This window comes from Solea solea, chromosome 8 (assembly GCF_958295425.1).
Source record: "Solea solea chromosome 8, fSolSol10.1, whole genome shotgun sequence".
In the NCBI taxonomy this organism is placed as follows: Eukaryota; Metazoa; Chordata; class Actinopteri; order Pleuronectiformes; family Soleidae; genus Solea; species Solea solea.
In genome coordinates, this window is record NC_081141.1 from 17041442 (window position 1) to 17060244 (window position 18803).

At 39.6% G+C, this 18803-nt stretch overlaps 1 protein-coding gene across 1 annotated transcript in view; it reads right to left on the reverse strand.

Moving 5' to 3' along the window:
* Window positions 1-16147: 16147 nt before the first annotated feature.
* The window catches only part of ipo11 (importin 11), an 89013-nt gene continuing 86357 nt past the window's right edge, over window positions 16148-18803 (reverse strand). Inside the window, exon 30 of the mRNA XM_058636403.1 lies at window positions 16148-18124. Within this exon, the coding sequence (XP_058492386.1) occupies window positions 17960-18124 (165 nt within the window). The 3' untranslated portion in view covers window positions 16148-17959. The remainder of the gene's footprint in view (window positions 18125-18803) is intronic.

The following is an 18803-nucleotide window of genomic DNA, read 5'->3' on the forward strand; positions in this document are numbered from 1 at the left end:
TTCCTTCCTGTCCTCTCTCTCTCTCTCTCTCGGTCCCCATCTTGCAGGCTGCAGGATCCAGATCCAGTTTTGAGGCTATAATTATTATTATTATTATAATCACTAGCATTTGTATTATTGTCATTAAAGTCAATGTCGGTATTGTTTCTTATCAACAATCTCTGCTGCTGTGGGTATAAATGAGATTGCAGAACTATGAACATGTCATAACTGATTCAGAACTGTCTAGTATAACCTAGAACTTGATACAACTGTTATGTATATTATCGGCTCCTGGTCTCTCTCTTCTGTCTCTACCTCGCATTCCCCATGTTTCTTTCACCGCAACCGGTCGAGGCAGATGCTGCACACTTTTGGAAGGGAGTTTTTTTCACTCTCTCATATTTCTTACCCATTCACACGCTGCCAGCACAGCCGTTAGGAGCGACGTGGGGGTTCAGTGTCTTGCCCAAGGACACATAGGCATGGAGACTAGCGTCGCAGGGATTTGAACCCACAACTTAAAAGACGACTCGCTCTACCACTGAGCTACTGTGGCCCACACTCTACAGTGTTTTGAATCCAAACCAAAATTGATTTCTACAGCACATTTAAAAACAACAGAGTGGACTAAAGTGCTGTACATGGTATAAATACATAAAACAGACAGGATATGAAACAATGTCAATTAAAAGCAACATAAAAACAGAATATAAAACCAATAAAACACAACTGTAAACACCGAAGGTCACTGTGGAGGACATTTTACATATATCTCCTCTTAGTACTCTGTCATGCATTGGAAGTTTTACTGGGAATCATATAGTGCTGGGCTTGCAAACCAAGTCATTTGAGTGAACTGGATCCAGGGGTGAATCCGAGGGCAGGGACTAGGAATTCAAGGGCACAGTATTTAAATCATGGGCACATCATTTCTAAACCTACACATTACACATGACTCACTAATTTCTCTGCCAGCTCCAGTGGGCCTTGTACCTTCATACACCCTCTATTTTCCCATTACAGCACATTTTTGTGAAGTTTCTTGGGCTCACTCTCCAGATAGATTAATGCTGGACCAAGCAACCAGCCCCTACTGGCAGGAACATTATAAATGGCTACTGTAAGAGAATACATAATAAGAGACAGGTATATGATATGATACAGCATACATAAAAAAAATAATGTAAAAGCACACAAAATTCCAACAGAGAAGAAGAAGATGTAGCTTTGATGTGACTGACAGGTTTGTTCTCTTACTGACCCACACTGCAAATCATTTCACACATAGCTCCCAAAGCACTACAAGGGGGCATTATTAAAATCTCATCCACCCCATGCCTCTCGCTCACATAATAACAAGCTCTAGTTAAACATCAGTGGGGATCAGTTTCAGTCAGATGTGGATTCTCTGCATGTTTCCACAGACCCGAGAGGCCAATTTATTCACCTCTTTACTGAGTGCAAACGGAAAGTCCATGACATGAACCAACAACGAGAAGCCTTGACAACGTTTTTAATCCGTGTCCCTTTGGCTGCTGACTGAGGACAGTACACTAACAATATGGTAAGAGTGTATGGTAAGAATTTGTAATAGGAAAGCATACAAATCAAAGATTTAAAGTAAAATGAACCAAATTTGTTCATTTTATTTTAAATCTTTATATTACTTTCCTGTGTGCAAAGAATATGGTAATAATTTGTAACGGGAAAGTATATAAATATATAAAATACACATTTAAAGATGATTCACAAACACTTACATTGATAGTAGTAATTATCATTACCAAGCTATTATTAGGAAAGAAGTTTGGAAATAACATGGTATTAAACCAAATAATTATTGTTAATACTAAGCATTTAGTACTGGAAAAAATGCATTTGAAAACAGAGAATATCACGATTGTATTTCATAATTAATACCATGTGGTTATAGTAATGTGATGTAAAGTGTCATCATCATTTTTTTGTGTGCGTTTATTCAGCTTAAAACACTCACATTAAGCTGTCTTGGTTGGGTTGTTTGGGATGAACTTGGGTTTCACTAAAATCCTACAAAAATAAACAAATACACCAGGATCAGTTTCAAGAGAACCAAACAAATTCATAAAACTTCATAAAACCGCCTATATGACATAAGAATAAAACTTGCTCACGGTTCATGGATAACGTTAATGTCATTTGTATAATAATGAAAACAAAGAGATCAAGAAGAAATTACCTCCATTAGACGCAATCTTGATGATCGAGGTTCAGTGTTTTGAAATGCCTGGGAACCAAATTAAAACTGCTTAAAGACGTATGAAATAATTTAACTGGGGGAATATATATGTGGGAGTTTTTTATATATTAGCATAGATATAGCTGTAATAGAAAAACAATTAAAATGCAAACAAATCACTGAAGCTGGCGTGCTGATGGTCTACATAAAAAATTAAATTCTGCAGGAAATGGAATACGTTTATGTTCTAAACCAAAAGCTTTTTTTTATTGTACTTTAAGGTCAGTGGCTGTCATAAGAGTCCTTTTAATGTTGTATAAAATCAATCACGTCTCTCACGGAAAGCAGTAATTCAATATGTTATAGCAACTGCCAGAACAATTCTCAGCAGGGTAAATATATTGAAAGTGAGAAGAACCTGCAGGTCCATGCAGATGTACACTGAGAGTCAACACCGCTAGCATTTGTCCCCAGGAAAAGTGATATTTGTTTGTCATGAACATGAACTTACTGTACATTTCTGTGGCTCTCGTGGTATTGCAGCAATGTTTCCTCTCTCTCTCTTTCTCCATCCTCCCTTACCAGGGCTTCTGTCCTTGCTTTAACCATTTCCATGGAAACCCTCAAATGAGGAACACATAACAGGTCTTGATGTGAAGGGGGCAGTGGGTGGTCAGCAGCTAGGGACAGCAGGTGGCCAGCTGCTATATGATGGCATCTGATAACCTGCGAGAGAAGGATGCTTCAGATTATGTAATAAATCACAAACACCATTAACGATAAAACACTGTCAAGTTATTTTTGGAGAAATCTGCTGTGCACCTTTGCCATTTGAAGCTTACCTACGTTGCATAAGGTAATATGACCAAGTAGAAACTAGATCACTGACCAAAACCTGGTCCTAATGAGGCAGAACTTGCTAAGTTTAGGGCTAAAATGTATATAGTTATGGTTAGGGATAACTCTTTGCTTAGGCCATGCAAGTCCAAAGTCTGGCCTACAGGCCAATCACAGCCCTCTGTGAGATTTTGTATGTCCCACAGCTTTGGTTTTATAATGTAATTTTTATGGCCAGGGAGGGACCTGGACAAAGTCAGAGTGATCAGAGTCCCGGGTTCAAAACCAACCTGTGACAGACAAATGTGTGCACTCATCTCACATTATGTTATTTGACTCCAGATGTGAAAGAAAGGCACTTTTTTTTCTTCATGTTTTCCCTCCTGCGTGGCTTGGATTTGGTTAGATTTTCATTTAAAAATGATAATTGTGAAAATGGAATTGTATTTTTTTTTATAAAACAGTGAATTTGTATGTTAATGTTACAATTAAAAAAAAAAGAAAAAAAAAAGTCTGAAGTGACCATTGGCCCCCCGGAAATCTTCACATTATCAAATCTGGTCCTCGTTAAAAAAAAAAGTTTGGACACCTTGTGCAGTACAAATGAAAGGAAGTCAATGCAGTGTCTCATGAAGAGTAGCTGTGCAAAAGTGTGTTTGTGTGCATATGCACGCCAGTGACTCAGATGGATCAGCACCCAGAGAGCCTGAGGTCTGAAGGCAGCAGTTCCACACACACACACAAACACACACACAAGCATTTAAACAGTGCATCAGGCAGGAACTCTGCATCACAGATGATGAATGGCTGCATGTTTCACAGTCCAGGGGAGATAGATGAGCACTGTCCACATGTTTATCTGGAAGGTTCCTGAAACTGTCCATAACGACATCGCCCTATCAAGTGTGATAAAATGTCTGAACCCTGTAGAAAGTGTCCTACATTCAGACACATCACCGGTGTGTTACAGTGTCCTGACGAGCTCTGAAAAAGAAAAAGGTGGCACAGCACTTCCATCATTCCATGAGCTACACATGGCCATAAAAACACAACCATGAAACATGAAGAAAACATCTCCTGGCTGCAAATGGTGGGGGGACCCTTCGTGTGATGTATAGCCACCATCTATCAGACAGTATTTAGAGTGTGACACAACACAGTGGACTGGAATTGCCCGTTCTGATTGTGAGCAAACTCTTCAATCAGCTCAGTGGGAAGAGGTCAAATCGAGGTGTGAGGCATTTCTGACTAAAAGAAGGTCTCAGCTATATGTTTATAATGATAATGACAGGCCCAGCTTCTCCATTACCATCCGTCATGAAGACTGTGTTAACAAATTGAACCCCGGGTCCCAATGGTGGCGCCTTCATCCAAGGGAAAGAAGACAAGAAGTAAACACAGACTGAGTGGATTTACAAAGCCCGCCCCTCTCCTGCTATCATGATGCAGTACGCGCCTGCCGTCACACAAGGCTACACACCAAGAGGACAATTCATTCTCATGGAAGGATCAACCAACAACAGAGCTGAGATAACCAAGCCATGTCAATATTTATCTGCTTATTCGAAATTAAAATGAACAGCGTTTGTTGTTAGAGGAGATTATCAGATACTTACTCTCAGGTCTGTCACAGGTACCAGACGCTGCACTATGCCTCGACTCCAGACAGGGTCATAATTCAGTCCGCAGTGGGGTGGGGACAGGCGTGCAGTGATTACTGTGACTCCCAGTGTGTGAAAGAAGAAGCTGAGTTATTGAACAGAGAGGGCAAAGATCTTCTTACCATACAGTCATAGAGGAGGGAGGCTATTTGTCCTACATGACTTGTAACAACCAAAAAGTTAATATCCAAATGTTAAATACAATTTAAAACTGTAGTGCATCATTTTTAAATATAAACAAATGTCATTTTGATATAAACCACTGTCAAATGAGTTCACAAAATGCCGATTGGACCAAACTGCTTCACATGACTCTGTATTTTCTCAGTATCGCTGTGTTTAGATCTTGCGGTTATGTTCCCATGCCGCACATGTTATCAAACATTGGTCTGTTTTCCGTCTTGAGCTTCACCTGTAACCCTTGAAATAACACTCCTGCTTAAAGGTGAATTATTCAACCAGTGCACTGAAGACACTGACAAATTGTACCATAGTTTCCTTTTTCAAAAGAATACAAATACTGTGGCAAGGGCGTCATGGACAGTGGGGACCTGTCCAAGCCAGATTGTCCATACCAATGAGCATAAGTTTCGGTCAGCCAGACAAAAAAAAATAAAGTTTTTTGATTACCTTGACATGTTTCGACATGATCTGTCTGACATCCTGTTCAGGACAGCATCCCAGGTGTGTGATAGGATGTAAAATCCCTCATCCTGGTTGATGGTCCTCGGGGCTCTTTCCGGCTCTTGATGTCCTCCGTAATCCAGCGGTGGTGTTTGTTACTTTCAGAGCGGATTACTTTGGCCTTTTCCCAGTCCAGGATGTGACTGCAAAAGGGCGTAGTTATAGTCTGACAAACCTGTATAAAACAGAAAGCAGGTCACGTCACATGTAACATCACATGACCCTTCTGAGGAAGACCACGGGACATGGTCGTACAGTAATATGTCAAGCGCGTCCCTACCAATCTTGAAACCAAACCTACACCCTTGCATCGTGATAACTCCTAAAGTCCCCGTCACCGTTACTAATCAAATATTCACATACTATAGGCTTGTTGTCCAAATGCTTTTCTCGCCACACATTTATCAAACCGGTGACACACAAGCCTCCGCTTTATCTCAACAACATTAAAAACTGCTCTCATACTGTTACCTAGTTTATGAACATGCTGTGTGCTTGTCCATATTTGTGATAATTCGCGGAGGTACTTTAAAGCAACCACATTTATTTGAAGAAGTATTACTTCAGCACAGAGACAGTGTGGCTGTGAAACTGTTGAATGCAGAGAAACCCTCATGAGACGACACATTTCTGCCAAAAAAAGCCCACATTCATTACCAGAGAACAGTGCCGTTTATCTCAGAATTATTATAACCCGTGTCTGCGGACAGTCTGAAATTGACATTTTTTAGTAATTTTGTCTGTAGTCCCCATGGAAGCAAGGGATTATTTTCACAGGAAATCCAGAGGGAGCAATATTGCATCTAGAGGCCAGCAGTAAATACCAAGCTAACAAATATTAAGCCTGTGATTCACATCGAATCCCTTGATGATTTGCACATTGTTTCCCTTCCCAAGCTGAGATGATCATTTCTGGTCTTGGTACAGTCTATTATCCACATTCACACAATACATTTCATTTTATTGCTTGTAGAGATTGGCAAAGGAAGTCATACTTTGAAGCAGCAGCAGCAGAAAAAAAATCTATAGGTGAACCTTAGAAGATTAAATTTAAGTTAACACAAGCTGCCATTTCACTGCATCAACAACAATCACATACAATCTCACACCTGGAAAACTAACTAACTGACAATGTTTAGCAGCAAATTAACTCTTCTTCTTTGTAAGCAGTCAATTCAGTTGTGTCTGAATTCAGGAGGTTTTTATTGCACCATGGTGTAGCTGATACGCGTCATGTCTTTACTGGAGTGTTGAGGCATACGATTTGCAACTCTAGTAGCTTTTGTGGTTTACAGAACGACAAATGATTGTTCTGATCTACCGACAAGTCACACTACTGTTCCCTGATGCACACATTTCTCAATGGTCACACCGTGTTAGAAAAAATCCTTGACATCACATTTCATTGTATGTATGCTCGTGCGACACATATTTACGTGTGTGCGAGAGAGTAACTCTGTATGAGTGTGACAAACAGTACATTTGTTTCCTCTCCTGTGAGGCACGATGATGGAAAATTTCACTTCCCCATAATGAGCTAGCAACCCCAAGACATGCTCCATTCAAAATCATCATCATATTTCACACCAGGTTTAGAGACACACACACACACACACACACACACAGTCTGGCAAACATGTTGAGCCACATTTTGCTGGAATTAATTTCTTTCATAAACTTCGAGGACTCTCAAGTAATTCACCTCTTTGGTGGAAAACCAGTAGAGAAGACAAGTCTGTAGACTGAAGTCTCAGTTTCCTTAAGTCCTCTTTGGCTGATGTGACCCTGTGCCATCCAAGCGAGACCACCTGCTGTTTCCCATTCACTGTGCATATATGTTTAGGAACATATCAATGGAAATCAGTGATGCAGGACAGAGGGAGAAAGAAAAATAGGGGAGACAGAGCTGCTGAGAAAGTAGTTTTCACAGATGACCACATTGCCGAGTCTGATACCAGCCGTTACACAGACACAGAGCTCGACACGGTTGAGTCTACGTCCGTTAATCTGCGATTTAAAAGGAGTTTTATGGAACAGTATCTTCGCCAGGAATTGTCTTTATCACTTCACTCAAAATGGCAACTGAGGGTTAACTGCCTTGCTTTTAAATCACATAATATTGAATCACAGCTCCAAATAAAGTCACAGTTATCTGTTTATGATTCCATATAAGCAGAACAAATATTTGCAGCTGCCAAACTACTGTAAATTCACTGTTACGCATTGCATAGCTTCTAACAACTTTCATCAAAGTGCCTCAGCTCTTAATGTATTCACTTTTGAGAGTCTCTCTCTGCCCTGATGTCAGCCCTCCACATTCCTTTGCCCGCAGTGTCACCACATAATTACAGATGATCAGTGAATCATCTACAAACCCGTTTCTTTGCCCTCATGCCTTAAATTCAAAGAACACAATCTATTTAATTTTTTTCCAAAATGGCCCGTAGGAGTACGCAAACAATGCAATCAGAGGCAACACTTGTGACTCTTAATTCAGCAGCACAAAAGCTAAAAATGTTTACTTTTTTCCCCCCCACATTTCCACTGCAGTAATCCTCAGAACATGTCACACACAGTCAGCCAGCAGCAGGGAGGCCAGGAGCTGTAAGCAGAAGTGACACTTCTGCTATCAAAAGGCTTCAAAATAAACGCCACTTACACAGAGGGAATAGGAATGCAGTGAAAAGGAGGATAAGGCAGGCCGCAACATGCAGAGCCATAATATTATTAGCTCTGATCAAATTCTTTTCTCAACTTTCAAAGTGAAACAAAACTGAAACCACAGGGGATCAGGTAATCCAACGAGGTGTGTGGACCTCCAGGGCAGCCATAAATGTCCTGGTGAGGATTCCTCCCTGTTGTGGGAGGCTGACAACTGACATGTGGGAGCTGGAGGCGGCCGGCAGTTTTTGGAGTGCTGTTAACTCTACTCGGGAGAAAATTGGACAGTGACAGTGCGAGTTGTTACACCACGGTAAACATATTTATTCTTTTCAAGCTGCAGTGATTAGACAGGTGTTGTAATGCATGAGTTCCGGCGTATTTTACTGAGGCACCGTGGGGTTTTTTTATAGGCTCCTCCAGTATATTGAGAAGCAAATGCAGAATATTTACGTGCGCAACCTCATAATATATTTCCATAGGGAAAATAATGATATTTCTTTCATTCAATATTAATCAGCCACCAGCAGAGTGAGACAGAGATGGTGGATTATAGGACTGAATTGTGTGCGAGTCATGGTGAGTTTACACTCCATTCATTCTGCTCTCTGATCACGCACTCCGGTTACAGGTGCTTCAGCGAACCTGTTATCACACTGTCAAACATGTGTCAAGAGGATGACGGCGTGATTATCTCGAGCCATATCAAACAAATCCTCGCAGCCGCCGCCGCCGTCCTGTCACAGTTAAACATGGAGCCCATTAGGAATCGTGAAATTGATCAATGACAAATTCATCCTCGGCTTTATTTGACAAAATCCAGTTAATGAACATCAACACATACAGCACATGGGATAAGGAAGTAAAGGAAAGTCATTATTTGACCGCAAATACTGTTTAAGCCATGATTAGAAACTGTGTCATCAAAGTCTCTTTGAAACCAATGAAATTAGAAAGCTGCTGTTATGACTCAGACAAAATTCTGCTCCTCTTCTGCTTCTGGCTTATACTGTTTAAATTACTTTGCTGCGGTATGACAACAGCAACCTCTGCTCTGCACCTGTTAATATTCTCGGTGGCATTTTTCGGCAAGGAATTAGCCGTATTAATGACGGTACACACGAGTAGTACACACTGATTTTCCCTGTCACTAATTAGCAGGACACCATAGCTGCATCCTGGGCTGAGTGCCACCCAAGGAGGATGTGCTTGGTATAAGAAATACAAAAACATGTGTTTTTGTTCCACAACGGCTGTAGTGGCAACACAATCCCTCTGCTGACCAATAACCGGAACATCTCTGGTAGATTTAAATCTAGAGCTCTGCAGACCACATCCATGTGAGAATATCCTGAGAAGTGTACATTTAATCTCATGGGGACATCGATATTCCCAGGAAGATTTGAGTTTGTGAGATATTTCTGTCACAGTAACCAAAGCTATCACTGAAAACATGAGCGGGCACCGTCATCTGTGAGGGGAAAATAAAAGATTCAGAAAGGGCCGCAATTCACAAAGAAATGATCCCAGTAAATTGTTAGCCTCATTGGTCAATATGTTAATAAGACTGCATTAACATATGAGTGAACTCGTACGACATACAGTATGTCTGTGAGTGTGACAGGAAAATTATTCATAGACATGTTCAAAGTGTTTCCATCACTGCATTTATCATCACTCCTGGGCGTTTCTGTGCCGTTCAGCAGATGTTTTATATATACATATATATATTTAACATGTATATAGCATATAAATCCCATGGCAACAAATTCCTGATACATATAAATATGCCCAGCTATGGAAAAGCAGGAACAAGTGCACTTTGGGATTTTCTTTAGAATATAAAGTGTGTTACAAATAAAATTTATTATTATTAAGTCTCCCAATGGGTATTTTGAGTTAATTACATATTCTGAAAGTGTGGTTTCTATGTCTAACACATGGAGAAGATGTGGCCATTTGAATGTAGGCACTCCTCAAACAGGTTTAAGGAGAATTTTAGCCTCAAAGATTTACACCTCCTGGGAGCCAAGTGACAGTATCATCACATTTACATAGGCCAACACCTTCCCGATCTAGCTGTCAGTGACATCTGATATCTGTTAGCCCACCGAACAGAAACTCTTGTAGTAGTTTGAACAATGGTTATCAACAGCAGGTCTAGGGACCCCGAGGGCTCTATGAAGAGGTCCCAGGGGGTTCATTATGTGCAAAATTGCAACTGCCTGTGGGGTTTACATTTAAATAATGCAAACACTTTAATTAAACTATCTTACCTAATGACCGTATGTCAGTGTTGCATGCACGTGTTTCCCAGGCGAACATATAAGCTCACTCCATGGACAGCACACAATCACAGAGTTCCTTCCTCCGTCTTTCACACACAGAGGGTAGCGTCTGCTCTGCCCTCTGTGTGTCTGTTTCTGTCTTTATTCACCTTGCACTTAAAAAGAAAATAAACGATAAGAGGACTTTCTAGTTTTATAACACGACCGATAAGAGGCTGTTGCAGTCTTTTTTAGATACAGGCCTTATCTACTTGCCTTTATGGCCGCCGCTTATCAATGATTCCTTTCCAGACATTTCAGGGGATTAGGCCAGATTTACTTTAGGATTATTTTTGCTTCCGGAATTCCGTCTGTTTACACTATTATGTCAGGGACGATATAACACCGGCAAGTCTGAAATGTCTATTTGTGGGAAAGGAAAATTCAATAAATTCCACTCAAAGCAAGCACTCAGCCATTAAAATTTCCCAAGTACCATGTACATGACATCACAGAGTGTCAGCTATGGGGTTTCTGGCAACACGAGTTGTTGTACTGAAGCACTCAACATGCTTTTAGTTGCTGCTATAAGAAAGATGCGCTTTCAATTTTTCATGATCTGTCATTGGTATGTTAGGTCAGGGGGCCACACAGGTGAAGTCACAGGAATACAGGAACATAAGTGTTTCGTTAAACAGGAAAAGACACAGACTAAATTGTTTTGCGATAGATAAACTGTCGTTTGAGTTCTACACATAATGTATAGCTGATGTATTGAACACAAATACATTGAATATAAATTGTGATCACAGTTGGAGAAATGTTTTTTTTAGCAAAACAAATGAATGTATAAGTTTCACTTACTTTGACTGGTGAATGACTCTCCACTTGTTCTCAGTGATACGTTTCAGGTGCCTCCCTGCATTTGTGGGCATGACTGTGACCCGGACATCATGGAGTCAGTCTGGCAGCACATGAAGAGACAGAAGAAGACACTGAGAAACTCTGTACCTGAGGGAATTAGTGCCATTTGAGCAAATAATGGCTGTTTTGGTTTACTGCACTTCATATGAGGTTACTCAATAAGTCCTGAGTGAGGCGGCAGTTGTTTTCATTTTCCTGAATCACTCAAATCTGTTCCCCAGCACCGACTGTGTTGTCCCGCTAAGCATTAAAGCATCGACCAGATGAATGTTGTATTGACACATTTTGACAGGTCACAGTAGGAGAAGTGCAGGTGCCCATTTAGCTTCCTCACTTGAAAACAGTTGGAAATATGACCTTGACTATAAATATTTCATCAAAATTCTCGATCTACAAACTTAACTTTTTCTATACTTCAAATAATGTCAAATTAAAGTGGATAAATAAAAAGCAATACACATGGATTTTAAGGGGGGTTTTATGCAATGGGGAAAAGCTCCATTTATCCTTCAACCTTAACTAAATATTACCCTTCTTTCACGTGTATCACAGGTTTATTTATAGCTTCATTTGTGTGGGATATACATGTTTGTTACTCATAAGGAGTTGATAGGATTAAGACTTGTCAAGCGACAGAGGAGACTATTTTGTCAATATCTTATACAGTCCAGTGAAAGCTGAGCAACAAGAATCATTACAACAGGACTCATTACGGTGACTCACAAAGGTTCACACATGGACAAAAGAAGCCGAGATCTTGCCGGTGCACAAAAACAATACAGGAAAGACAGGAAGTAAGTCGGTTTGAAATGAAATGAGACATGGCATTCTGTACAAAGGACTACTACTGCTACTACCGGTAGCAAATATCAGTGGCTTGAAGGCATCAGCTGTCAGATGGAAATAAGCAATTCCATAAGTAATCAGCAGACTCAACCCTTATCAATACAACGGTCAATTCTATTGATCACTGACACAGAGTCCAGGACACCTTTACATGCTGCCCCTAAACACAGTTCTTATTTCTACCTGCAGATTTATGTAATGAATCATGATTAAATAACGTTAAAAAAAAAATGCCTTCAAGTATCAACATCAGTGCTTGAAGTGGGCCGCTACTGTCCGGCACTTCTTAATTTTACCATTATAAGTACCGGCACTTTTATTTGAATACTGGCACTTCACACAAGATGCTGGTTCTCTTTTTAGGTTATCTGTCCAATTCGTTATTATGGCTGGGAATAATCATTTTCCAGGGCGCACTACATTACATTCACCCATTCGTTTCAAGTGTCTATATTTCTTTATTTGTTTTTTTTTTATTGTTAAACTAGAACACTATCTATTAACAAAATGTTCATTAATATTTAGTTATATTCACCTACTTCTTGCCACATATGGCAGCATAACAACAGGACACCACATAAAATGGACTGTGTGCTTGAAGTTTAAATCATAAATGATAATCTAAATATGCAAGTTGGCTAATGTGTAACGTGTAAGTCCAGTTTTTAATTAGTTTTACATGAACTGAATATTTAATAAATACACGTTGTGAAGATCACTAACATCTTCTGGTATATTTTATTTAACGAGAACATTTCATTATTTAGTGTGAAATGATTTATTTATTTATACTGACAGACACAGCTCATATGGATCAGGGGAGAAGGGACACTTCCCCCCCCCACTTCACACACTGATCGACATGACTGAGTCTACTTGATTTCGTTTAAACCACTTGCAGTGAGATGAAAATGAACAATTTCTTCTTTCGAATAATGAGACGTTTGATATTGTGCTCGCTTGAATGCGTTCAATACAAACATATTGAATCTGAGGCTTTTAAGAACTATGAGAACATCAAGTTTCATCAATGACATTTTACGAGCAGGAAGGAGATGAGAGACATGATCAGACTACATTATTACATTGTAACCAGAGGAACACATAGTGTCCAGCTTTGCGATTAGTATTTGCCCAACTCTACACAGCCTGTAGCATAATAAATACAGTAACGTTCCAAACGTTGGTTCAGAGAACATCTCCATTCCTGATGAAATGTAGTTTTAGGATTAGGATTCCGTCCACTTTTTTAAAGAAGTTGTGCTGCCATGCTATCGGTGTGACAGCATTTTTCGCTTGTAATGATGCCGGTACATGAAAGCGCTTAGTGGTCCGGCTAGACTTAGTTCATGAGCATCATATTTTCTTTCTAAAGAATGCTAAAGATGGTTTACATTCCTGACTGCATCAAAGTGAAGGCTGCATTAATGATTCATCTTACCACAGATAAATCTGATGAGTCCCCTTGTGCAGGTTTTCCGGCTTCTTCCCACAGTCCAAAAACATGCCGATTGAGTTAATTCGTAAGTGATCACATGTGTAAACGTGAGAGTGATTAGTTTGTCTCTGCTATGGACTGGCAACCTGTCCAGAATGCATCCCACCTTTTGGCCCATATGTCAGATGGTCAAAACCTTCATAAGGAGGATAAAGCGGGAGAAAATGATGATTATTTACAAGGTCGAATACAGATTTAGTTGGTATGTGAGAAAAACGGTCAAAATGGCAGTGTTGTTCGAGTCAAAAGTCAGTAAGCGAGAAATAAGCAAATCATCCTCTCAATTTTCATGTTAAAAAGAAATAAACCATGTTAGGAAAGAAAGACAAATAATGTAAATAATGTTAACAACCTTCAACCAAAAGAACAATAAGGAAATATATTCTGTATATATAATTGTTCTTTTCATTCAAGCTTAGTTCTTTTTGCAACCAGCACTGTTGCCCCCTGGTGGCGAACTGTTATTTCCATCCCACTTCCTGGACTTCACTTCCCCTACCATTTTTATTAACAGTCAAAATAGTAAAAATAGATCAAGGAGTTCGTCAAGAGTCCTTATCCTGTGAAACTCATTTATCAGTGCAACACTTTCATCAACAAACTTTTCTCTACCGATCAACAGTGGCGAACACAGAAAAGGGGCTACACACACGCACGCACACACACACACAATGAGGACACACAGGGACGTGTGGTACAGCCATGTAATGATCACACCTGCCTGGAGCTTCAGGTTTTAATTACAGGCTTCCACAGGCAGACAAGAACTGCCACTTTCACTTCACAAAGACAAAAAGACATGGACATGTGAGCGCACGCGCACACACACACACACACAGAGTCGGAATGACGGGTATACTGTCAAACTGTGGGAGGAAGACAAGTTTTCTTAGAGAAAGAGCTTTTGTGATGCAAAAAGTTTTAATGGTCATGGTAATGTCTTCATGTTTTACTTATGTGTGAGTGAACCATGGACAACACGGAGGCTGCTACTGTTGAAACTGAAGAGAGGGGACATTGCTGTGAATGTAACGGAAAGAGACAACTGCAGTTGTTCAGCATGAGAGGTCAAAAAACCTCAATCACTGTCAGGGGCACACAATGGATTTATTGTCACTTTGTATGGTTATCACCAATATTTGGCTAAAAGTCAATGGCATTGATTCAGTGGAATTGTTACGTGACTGAAATGCTGCCGTGAATGTGATTGTCACGTTCCTCTGAAGGTGGAAAACATTTGTTGTTGACCAGCGAAATGTCAATCAGCAATTATGTTCATCAGCATCAATACAATAAATGTGAGGATGTCGCGCTTTTACTTGTCAAGCAAAAGAGTAACTTTTGGAGAAAGTGGATACGCCGCTGTGTCCAAAAGACCTATTTATCTTAGTGAAATAAATAATTCTTGAAACCACCGAAATCATGAAGACTGCAGGGCTCATTTACGTCATGATTTTTCCTCTTTCTTGGTTCACATTCTGTTCTTATTTGATGGAAATTGCTTCTGTAGTTTTGGAGAAAGTCTGAAGACAGTCAGGCAGAGGACAATGAAAACAAAACATTTGAAAAAGTTATTTTTGTGTTTGCTGTTTTTAGCAAATTTGATGTTTCATGTTAATAATTATAGCAACATGGTTCTACCAGTTGAAAATATAATCCAAACATCATTCTGGGAACTGGAAAAATGAACAAATATGGATACAATGAAGAATAGAAGTTACAGACGGGAACTAATCCTACTGCTCTTCAACGTCACCCACTCCACGGGATAATGAACACAAAGCCTCACCTATAGTCTTCTTTATCATTCTCAATGAGGACTACACAGGTGGAGGTGTACTGTAGAGAAAGTGCAGGAGAACAAAGATGAATGACAGTCTCTTTGATTAATAGTGCAGGGGAGGAAGAAAAGTGCAGGAAGCGAATATGGGTGTAGAATTCCTAATCATCTCTTTTTACTCAATGAAGCACAGCAGTGACGAGCTGCCAGAGGCGCATTTATTTTTCAGCACTTAAGACAAATGGATTGATGCTGACCAGGGTCGTCGTTTTGTTTGTCCTTTGGCGAGTAGAGGCATTTTTGTAGGAAAACTTTTAGTTGAAAGTTTGTGCAAAAACTGTAGCAGACTTATTGAAGTTACAAAGCATCACAGCTGATACATTAAAAAAAAACCCTCAACTTCAATGTTGACACTGGAATAAAGGTTTTTTAACACAGTCTTTTTAGTCTTGCTACACACAAGAGTGCAAGTTAATGCATTTTTCTTAGTGCAACTGTGTACAACCGGAGTCTGAATTAATAAAGACAGTCCTATCCTTTTCTTCTACTCGACAATATATACTCACCATAATATTTCTGCTCCAACTACTGATGGATCAGATCCTCAGTGCTGCAGTATCCAGGGCACGTCTGTCTTCATGTCAGTTATCAAACCTGAGGTTTGTGTCAGTGCCATGGTGATTGGAACTGCTTGAATAAAACAAAACACACTTGGACATCAAAAACAATACACTTTCAGTTACACACCTCAGCATCAAACAAAATAAGAAATTTTTTTTCACAAATATGCCTGATTTATGCATTTTATTGAAGGCTTTGGAAAAAGCAACAAGGTTTTTTTTTTTCTTTTACCCCATCAAAAGATAACCAGAACATATAAATCAAAATCTTCACTATTATGCGTTGTGTCAAAACTTAAAAATTGACATAATTAATGAATTATTAAGTAAAGACATCTACTTCTAAACTAGTCAGGAAAATAAGATAGAAAGAGAGCTCTTTTTGAGTATTAATAACAGGTAAGGCTGAAAGCATAAGGCTGTAGATCTGACCGCTACTCATCACAGTGTCAAAATTGCTCGTATAAGGATTATCTCCGTTCCAGGGAGGACGCCTGACCTAATGAACCACATTAATCCATACGTTTCAGAAGAACTGATTATGGAGGCAGGGTAAGTTCAGGTTTCTCCTTACGAGTTTCAAATTACAACAAATTATAATATATTTCGACATTCTACATGAAATTATTCTCTTTTTTTTTTTTTAATGAAGCACCAATGTGCGGATGTGCATTACCATTACTCCTTTATCATGATACAAGTTTGAAAAGCTTCCACACAATCAGTTGTTCTGCGAAAACAGGTGAAGAAAATGTGCTTTCCTGCCAAATCAATAATACACTTTATTTCTACCACTACATCACCAAAAAACGAAAATCGGTCAAAGCAGAGGAAAAAAAAACAGGGCAGCAGGACAGATGCACTCATCTTTCTAACCGTGATGTATATATTGACTCTGAAGAAAGTCACAGTGGCTCATTTTGTGAATGTTCAACTTAAATCTGAAAACCTCAAATGAAACTGTGACAAAACCAAGATGCTGTCTTAATGCAACTACAGCCTCACTGGCACAATCCTGCTGCACTGCCCCAAGGCCTTGTGATGTGCGAACATGTACCATTAGTGAGATTGAAAAAAAACATATGAAATAGGTCTTTTGGTTATAAAGTGCTCTGACACACCATCAATTAGCAGCTGTATGTATATATACACATATAAATGTGGTTTAGCATCGTGAACCATTTAAAAATCACTCATTTTACAGACACATTCCCTCTAACCCAACTCAAATAGAAAGAAAAAACAGAGTTCTCTCAGTAGTTACTTCAACTTCATCTCTGGTTATGACAAAAGTTATTTAAAACAAAGGAGAAATCAACATAACATAAAAACAAACTAAAAAGTAACATTTTGTCATGCGGAATATCATCCATATTTTACATACATACAAAATTACATTTCTTTTATGTTTTTTTCTTTTAGAATCAAGTCTGTAAACACTGCTTTAGGTCCTTCAGGTATATTTTGTCCACATTGCTGCTACAATCTGTATGTTTTTCCATAGAAAATAGTCCGAGGCTCGTTCTCTGGCATCTGCAAATGATTTTTTTTTTTTGTTGCTATTTTCTTCTCAACCTCCCCCCTAATGGTTATACTATCCTTTCAATTTTCTACACATTTCACATAGAAAACATAGAAAGAGAAGAAACTACAGGAAATCAGTGGAAGCTCTAGTGTGGTGATATATGTGGGTGTGGGTACTTTGACATTTTTAAGCACTCACATAAACACCATATTGATTAAAAAAAAAAAAAGAAATTCACACAGAAAGAGACAAGGTTTTATAACTGAGGGAAGTCAACAAGGCTAGGTCTATAGATAAGGCATAGCATGAGTAGAGGTTGGGAAGGTTTGGATTCTGGCACGTAGGGCAAATTGTTGCCTTTCCAGTACATTTTAAAACCTGGGGAAGAGAGGGGAGGGGGATACTAGCGGTAGGCAAAAGTGTTTGTGTAAGGTCGTGGCAGACAGTAGATGTAATTCAGAGGCCTTGGAGGAACTCCTGGAGCTGCCGGACAAGCTCCGTGTCCACAGTCTCCATCAGGACCCCGAAGCCCTGGTCCCCCATCAGGGTCTGCTGTGTCTTCAGCTTCTCGTAGACAAATTGCTGGAGAGAAACACTGTGCACTGGGTCCTCCAGGGCCAACTGTAGTGGGGACAAAGAAAATGGAAAGTGGGAAGACTGGCAGTTTGTCGCCTGAGGAGGTGTCAGCAAGTTAACTTTGTGTGAGAAAGACCACGGGCTACACAGGTATTACATTTACTGACAGGAAAAAGTATCCCATTCTCACTGGTCACAGAAATAGAAATGGTCCTGGTACAAATGACTCCGCAACGAATGTCGGGTTTTGAACACATTGGTATGGGTAAGACCCAGGTGAACACGCTTATTTCTTCTTGACACAATGCAGTGATGCTAATTCATTTTCCAACGGTTCATTGGGTTCAAATATTTGTGGCAATATTTTACTTTTTGACAACTTCGGAGGACAGCACTAAAACATTTTTATTTCATTAATCAAATTGAATGATTGATTGAACTGTCACATTGCCACTGAGCTCCGTTGTTTTCTTCCTTTGACTCGTTTTGCTTGCTGTGCGTTCATGTCCCAATTCATGTACGGGTGAAGCAGGAGTGAAAAGACCACTACTGACACTGATAATGGTGTTTTTTAGTGGCTTCACCTAGGTTCAAAAATCCCAGGTGTTGAAATGTAACTTTAGTAGTGCATACTGGACTCCAACTACAATAAATTGTGTTTTTGTCAACTGATACTTTCATAGAATGTCTTATAAAACATCAATAAATAAAATTGCATCAAATC